An 8,338-nucleotide genomic window follows, 5' to 3' on the forward strand; every position below is an offset into this window, starting at 1 on the left:
TAGGACACGTGTTTCACAGAGAAGGGAAAGACTGAAATGAAAATTAAAACTATATCTACCACCACTCTTGGCGATCAGAATGATCTTTTAAAAATGAAATATAATCTTACCAGGCTCCTACTTAAAACCCTTCAATGGGTCTCCATTGGTCTTTCTTAAGATAAAGACAAAACTCCTTGCCATGACCTTCAAGGCTCTATGCAGTCCAACCCCTGCCTGTCCAGTCTTATCTCATTCCTCACTTCCCCATACTATTTATGGAGCAGGCATACAGGTCTCCTTTAAATTCTGCAAACCTTCTATGCTTTTTGTCAGCCCCAGGACCTTTGCACATGCTATTGTCTTGGCCTAGAATGCTCTTTCCTCCCCAACTCACATAGTTATCTAGAACTTATCCTTCAAATTTCAGCTGAAGAGCTCCTTCCTCAGGGAAGATTTCTCTGATTTCTCCAAATAGGTCAAGTTCCCCTATTATAGGCTCTCAGAGCATCTTTTACCTTCTTCATCATGATACTCATCATAAGTTACAAGTTTATATTTGTTTGAATTATTTGATTAATGTCCATCTCCTCACATCTCCATGAGAGTGGCAACCTTATTTATCATTGATCTCTAGTAAGTGCCTAAAAGAAAATTCCTGTTTACCTATACTCTACTCGTAATACTGCTGACACCAAATGTGTGTGGGGTTTTCCCACACCAACCAATTCTCCAACTCTCCAGACACCAACTGGGTGTCTTGCAATTCAATTATGACATTAATTACCTGGAGTTAGCATAGACCCCACACGTTAAGGGTTCAGTCCTACAAGACTGTCCCCCACTTCAGACACCAGTCATGTCCAGGGTTGTCACCTGTACTTCTGACCAACTGGTTATAAATTGGGGGTTCCTATAACCCCCTCTTTAGGTTCAGTAATTTGCTGTAGTGGCTCATAGAACTCAGGGAAACACTTACATTTACCCATTTATTATAAAGGATATGTTAAAAGATACAGATGAACAGCCAGATGAAGAGTTACATAGAGTGAGGGCCAGAAGGGTCCTGAGTGCTGAAGCTTTTGTCCTTGTGGAGTTAGGGGTGTACCACCCCCCTGAAATGTGGATGTATTCATCAATATGGAAGCTTTCTTAACCCCACAGTGTAGAGATTTTTATGGAGGCTTTATCACATAGTCAAAATCGATCATTAACTCAATTTCCAACCCCTCCCCACTCTAGAGGATAAGGTGGTAGGACTGAAAGTTCTAAGCTTCTAATCATGGCTTGGTCTTTCTGGTGACCAGCCCCCTTCCTGAAGTTATCCAGGAGCCCACCAAGAGTGGCCTCATTAGAACACAAGACAGTTCTAAATTCCAGGGGATTTAGGAGCTCTGTGTTAGGAACTGGGGGCAGAGACTAAAAACATATCTTTGTATGTCAAAGTGCCTCAGTATGTTGAATGAATGTGTCAGTGAATGAGCTAACTGATCTGGGGATCTTCTGAGAAAAGAAAGTAAAAGGAATACTTTGGTAAACGTGAATTACACATTATTTTTTTTTATTATCAAAACTGTTAAGACATCTACATTGCCAAGCTAGAATTAGGAAGTTTTTAAAAAATGGTTCCCTCTAAAGAGAGGAATGCAAATCCATAACCAATGCTACATCAAATCAGGCAGTGTTACAAGAAAGCAGATCTCCAGTACAGAGATGAAGCAGTGAATACTGTGCAATTACTATAACAGGAGAATGGATTTAAGTAGAAAAAACAGATCCTACAAAATGTGACTTTCCTTGGGATGCCTTTGGCGATGACACTGTTTTCTACTGTAGACCAAAAATAAGAATATAAATATGACGCATGCTGTTGTAGGAAGTGTCAGACATTTTGCACATAGTTAATGTAACACATCACCCTCTCACCTTCTCACCCAGAGCATCTGGGAAAGGTGAAAACAACAGGTGGATCCAGCGATTATTTGTCATTCCAAATGCTGACTCCATCTGGGGTCTCCACAAGGTGATAGAAACACACTAGGGGGGAAGGCATCAAAAAATAACATATGAAGGCTCAGAGGCTATCAGAATGGAAATCTGTAGCAGTTACATAGAATTCTTGGAGTAAAAATGTTCACTTCTGAAGAAGTCATATATAATTCACTTTTCAAAAATATCTCTGAAAGGTAGGAAAAATGAGAGTTAAATCTGGCCCACTTAACTTGATTCCTGAGTTTAAAGCCAGGTGAAATCCTGGGACCAGAAAAGAAGGTTTTTGTTCATATTATCTTACATTAAAACAGTAGAAAGCTGATGACTTTTAAAAAGTGTCAAAATGGTAAATCTTAGAATATGTATTAAAAACGCACAGATCCTTCATTAGTCACAGTTTTGAATAATGTTCTCTATTTATTCTTTAAAATAGTTGTCATTTAGAAATAGTCCGTTCGAGTGCCGAAACCTTGAAACGGAAATCCTGCAGACGCGCAGGCTCAGCGGCCATGGCTCACGGGCCCAGCCGCTCTGCGGCATGAGGGATCTTCCCAGACCGGGGCACGGACCCGTGTACCCTGCGTCGGCAGGCGGACTCTCAACCACTGCGCCACCAGGGAAGCCCTAAAATAACAATTTTTGTTCTGTGGCTTCACTGGGTAGCTCTCACTTGGGTTGTCTGATGCAGTTGCGGTCATATGTGAGCAGGATCTGGAATCATCGGAAGCCTTCTCTCCCATGGGCTTGGGTGGCTTGAATGCTGGGGGCACCTCTCCTCTTCACATGGCTGCTTGGGCTTCTTCACAGCAGGGTGGACTCAGGATAGGCAGATTTTTACATGGGAGCTTGCTTCCTTCACAGCAAGAGTTTCAAGGGACAGGAAGTGGAAGCTGACAGCATCTTAAGACCAAGACCCCGAACCTGACACAGCATCACTTAGCATTGAATAAAGTGATCAGAGCTGCCAAGACACAAGGGGAGGAGATATAACCCCTCAGGTCCTATAGGACAAATGCCAAAAAATTTGTGCCAAAACTTTTAATCCTCCCCATTCTTTAACCAGGACCCAAGAGTTTGTTGATAGTTGGACATTATCCTAGTCTCACCTCAAAACGAGCTGCTTCATATTCTTGTAGCTCTTTATGCGTTAATAAGAGAGTTTGTGTACACTGTCTCGATTTGTTCTCCTAATATCCCTGTGAAACAATAGATTGGATAATAAGGCAACTGAGGTACAGGGGTTAAAGGCCTAGGATCACACAACTTCCTAGGGATAGAATGGAGATATAAATCTGAATCTCTTGACTCTCAGTCCATGCTGAGGGATTCTAGTTTATTTGCTGTTTGTTTACCCTGGTCGCTTTGCTCTCTGACACAAACAGAGCTGGTGGAGGAGGAAAGCACATTTCCCTTTGGCTGAAAATCTGGACACACATCTTTGCAGGTCAAGCTCAAGGTGCAAGCAAAGCAATGTTATATGACTGCTCAGCACATCACTAAGGACTCTTGAAGCCACTGTACTGGCCTTCCCTCTTGGGAAACTCTCTCCGGATCCTCCAGCGGCAGCAGCTGGGCAGGATGGCAAAGTCAGCCAAGTCCTGGGAGCCAAAGCGCCACGTAGTATAGCACCTGTAGGCGCAGTGCCGCAGCTGGCTGTTGGTAGAATCTGCATCCAGCACCAGCAAGGGCTCCTGGTAGTGCAGGAGGAACTGCAGGACATGTCTGGACAGGATAAGCTTCTTGAACGGCTCTGAGGTGGTGATACAGGCACCCAGCTTTTTCCGACAGCACAGCTCCTCCAAGCATCTTTGTCTCTCAGGGAGTTGGGATGGGAGGCACTTTCCGCACTGGCACCAATTCGGGCAGTCACTGGATCTAGGGGTTGCCCCTTCACTGAGCAGCTGGATAGCCTCTGGTTGTCCAGGAATGGGGGGTGGCTCGTGAAGAGACAGAGGCAGCCTGGACAAGTCTGTGAAGTCCATCGGGGGTCTCTGAAAAAGGCAAGTTTCCAAACCCATCAGCACTGACAACCCCTAGGGTTCTAGGTTCTTTAACTTTATTATTAACTTATAAAATACATTTAATATTACATTAATACTAGTAGCTATCATTTATTAAATGTATATATCAGGACTGTGTTTTGCAAGCATTGCCTCATTTAAGCTTTTGGAGAGCCGCGTGAGATATATGTTCTGATCTCCATTTTACAGATTTGGAAAGTGAAATTCAGAAAAGCCAGGCCTCAATACATGTATCTCTTCGGAGAGACCTTCTTGCCTTGACCACCTGATCTAGGTAGTTCCCCTCCTCCCAGGTCATTCTCTTATCACATAATGATGTTCTATGTTTGTTATGAGGAAATGATCTTATGAGTTGATATGTTTACTTAATGATTCTTCTTCCACATGAAAGCAGGGGCCCTGTTTGCTTTGTTTACTGCCTGTATTCCCAATGCCTAGGACAGTGCCGACACATAGTAGACAGTAAATATTTGTTGACTTAGCTCTGCTTTCTCTTTTCTCACCATGCTCTCTTTTCTGAAAAAAATCCATTTGTTATCCTCCAGTGGAAGTTGCCATAATTGCCATCATTTATGTCTATTCTTTGTGACGTATACCTTCATTCACCAGACAAAGAAAGTCTGAGTTAAATACATTAAAATTGAATGGTTCTTATACATGAATGTTCACAGCAGCACTATTATAATAACCAAAGGGTGAAAATAACCTAAGTGTCTGTCAATGGATGAATGGATTAAAAAAATGTTATGTTCATACAATGGACTATTATTCAGCTATAAAAAGGAATGAAGTGCTGACAAATGCTAAACATGGATGTTTAGCTAAACATGGATGGAACCTTGACATTATGCTAAATGAAAGAAGCCAGACATAAGAGGACAAATATTGTATGACTCAATTTACATGAAATGTCCAGAATAGGTAAATCCATGTATACAGAAAGCAGATTAGTGGTTGCCAGGGGCTGGGGAGAAGTGAGTGAGTAGTGGCTGCTGAATGGATACAAGGTTTCCTTTTGGGGTGTGAAAAGGCTCTGGAGCTAGATAGTGGTGATGGTTGCACAGCATTGTGGATATGCTAAATGTCACTGAACTGTACACTTTATTTTTTTTCCTCTTTAAAAAAGTTATGTATTTATTTATTTATTTGGCTATGCCAGCTCCCAGCCGCAGCGCACGGCATCCTCGCTGCTGTGCACAGGATCCTCGCTGCAGCGTGCAGGATCTTTAGCTGCGGCACGTGGGCTCTTCCAGTTGCAGCATGTGGGATACACCTCCCCGACTAGGGATCAAACCCGGGCCCCCCACATTGGGAACACGGAGTCCCAACCACTGGACCACCAGGGAAGTCCCTGAACTTCACACTTTAAAATGATTAAAATGGTAAATTTTAGGTTATGTGTATATTACCACACCCACCCCAACACACAGGAGTTCACTTTATACCCAGATCTGATAAAAACATTACAAGAGTGGAAAAATTTTGGCCAGACTCTCTCAAGAAGAGATGTAAAATTCTTAAATATTAGTGAATTGAATCCAGCAGTAAATACAAAGAATCATACATCGCACTCAAACTGATGTTATTGCAGATTCCTGCAAGGTTGGCTTAATATTGAAAACCAATCAGTGTAATGCACCACATGACAGAAGAAAAGAAAACTCATTGATTATTTGGAAAGAAGCAGAAAAAACATGTTGTTTTAAAATTCAGTATCCATTCATGATAAAAATTCTTAGTAAACTAGGAGCAGAGGGGAATTTTCTTAATCTGATAGAGCATTCTTTAAAAACCTACAGCAGGGACTTCCCTGGTGGTCCAGTGGTTAGGACGTGGCACTCTCACTGTGGTGGGCCGGGTTCAATCCCTGGTCTGGGAACTAGGATCCCGCAAGACATGGGGCGAGGCTGGAAAAAATAAAAAGACCTACAGCAAGTACTATAGTGAAATAAAAACTTTCTTTCTGAGATAGGGAATGAGACAAAGATGCTTGGTCTTATCACTTCTATTCAGTATTGTACTGGACATCCTAACGGGTGTAATAAGTTCCTGGAGCTGGAAGAAGCAAGAAAGGAACCTCCCCTAGAGCCTTCAAAGGGAGCACAGCCCTGCTGACACCTTGATTTCAGACTTTGATTTCAGAATTCTGGCCTCCAGAACTGTGAGAGAATAACTTTCTGTTGTTCCAAGCTACCTAGTTTGTGGTCATTTATTATGGCAGCTGTAGAAAACTAACGCAGTTAGTGAAGATGTCCAGCAGCCATAACTGATGGGGGGGATGTGAATTAGAACACCCACTTCAGGGCTTCCCTGGTGGCGCAGTGGTTGAGAGTCCGCCTGCCGATGCAGGGGACGCGGGTTTATGCCCCGGTCGGGGAAGATCCCACATGCCGCGGAGCAGCTGGGCCCGTGAGCCATGGCCGCTGAGCCTGCGCGTCCGGAGCCTATGCTCCGCAACGGGAGAGGCCACAACAGTGAGAGGCCTGCGTACCGCAAAAAAAAAAAAAAAAGAACACCCACTTCAGAGAACTGTTAGGTAGTATCTACTAAAGCTGAACACACACCTGCCTTATGACTTAGCAGTTCCACTCTTAGGTGCCGTACCTTTACTATAGCAGCATCATTGGCATGAACCCCAAAGTGGAAACTACCCAAATAGGTAGTTCATTCAACAATAGAATGGATAAATAAATTGAATGTTTATAAAATGGAAATTATACAACGAGAATGAACCATTGCTATACACATCATGGATGACTCTCACAAAAATAATATTGAGGGAAGGAAGCCAGACACTCAACAGAGTATGTAATGAATACATACTATAGGATTAAAATTTTAAAAAAATTATAAAAATAAAAAAATTATAAAAATAAAAAAATTCTAGAAGAGGTAAAACTAACCTTGAATACAGGATAATGACTACTTTTAAGGGAAGGTAGTAATTTGGAGGCATAAAAGGGACTTCTGCTAGTAATAGTCACTTTTAAAATCTGGGTGCTTGTTACATGTGGTTTACTTTGTCATCAATTGTGATTTATACACATTTCTAGATATATTTATATTTAATAGTAAGTTTTGCGCTTCCCTGGTGGCGCAATGGTTAGGAATCCGCCTGCCAGTGCAGGGGACACGGGTTCGAGCCCTGGTCCGGGAGGATCCCACATGCCGCGGAGCAACTAAGCCCGTGTGCCGCAACTACTGAGGCCCGTGCGCCTAGAGCCCATGCTCTGCAGCAGGAGAAGCCACCACAGTGAGAAGGCCACGCACCGCAATGAAGAGCAGCCCCCGCTCGCCGCAACTAGAGAAAGCCAGCACGCAGCAACGAAGACCCAATGCAGCCAAGAATAAATAAATAAAATAGTAAGTTTTCTCTTAAAAAAGAAAAAAAGACTACAGGAATTTGCTGGCGGTCCAGTGGTTAGGACTCTGCGCTTCCACTGCAGGGGACACGGGTTCGATCCCTGGTTGGGGAACTAAGATCCTGCATGCTGCGTGGCGTGACCGAGAAAAAAAAAAAAGACTAAATAACTTACTGGCACTTCTTCACCTTCAACATCTTGCAGACTTCTCCCAAGTAGCCTTTGGTTTACCATCCTGATGTGGGGTTCATCCACAAAGGACACATATTTTAATGTCTAGGAAATAAAGATTAAAAGGTTACCAATTTTTGTTCAGAATTATCACGAATTGCATATCTGAACATATCTAAAGGCAACTGCTACTCCTGTTTCCAAATGACAACCTGTTACACAAGCTAACCAAAAACTCTTGCTAACGAAGAAAGAATGATTCCGAGTCTAAAGGTAAATCAGAAATTGATCCCCAAGCACCTTAATTTGTAGATTTAGAGTATCGACAGCTTACTGCCTAATATCTGTAGGTCCCCCAACTATGTAAAATTCCTTTGTTGTGTTCCCTCAATTTCAGTTACTCTAGGTTGAATATCTCCAGAAAGTTATACTATTGAATCTTAAATTATTTATATTTTCATTAAATTTCATCCCATCTTGGGCCATGAAATGGTGATTAATTTTAGTTGCAAATATGAACTTTTACTTTAATTGCAAATACATGTACAATGAACAATGAATTGTGCATTCAGCTGCTAAAAAAGGACAGCAATGTTCTTGGATAAAAGAAAGAAACCCTCTGTTGTTTTTAAATACCAGAGATTTCTCTTTGATTGGAGGAAATCATGGAGTCAATGTAGTAAATTCCAAATTAATCAAATCAAAACCATACAGATGAACTAAAATTTGACCACTTTGACCACTCCTCCATCCTAGGCTCCTTTCCAGAAGCAATCACTGTTATCACTTTTTTTTTTTTTTTTTTTTTTTGGT

At 42.1% G+C, this 8,338-nt stretch overlaps 1 protein-coding gene across 1 annotated transcript in view; it reads right to left on the reverse strand.

The window, feature by feature from the left end:
- Positions 1-3,467: 3,467 nt before the first annotated feature.
- The window catches only part of P2RX7 (purinergic receptor P2X 7), a 53,173-nt gene continuing 48,302 nt past the window's right edge, over positions 3,468-8,338 (reverse strand). Inside the window, exons 12-13 of the mRNA XM_007448719.1 lie at positions 7,529-7,630; positions 3,468-3,962 (exon numbers count right to left, since the gene is read on the reverse strand). Of these exons, the coding sequence (XP_007448781.1) occupies positions 3,468-3,962; positions 7,529-7,630 (597 nt within the window). The remainder of the gene's footprint in view (positions 3,963-7,528; positions 7,631-8,338) is intronic.

The sequence above is a fragment of the Lipotes vexillifer genome, unplaced genomic scaffold (genome assembly GCF_000442215.2).
Source record: "Lipotes vexillifer unplaced genomic scaffold, Lipotes_vexillifer_v1.1 scaffold21, whole genome shotgun sequence".
In the NCBI taxonomy this organism is placed as follows: domain Eukaryota; kingdom Metazoa; phylum Chordata; class Mammalia; order Artiodactyla; family Lipotidae; genus Lipotes; species Lipotes vexillifer.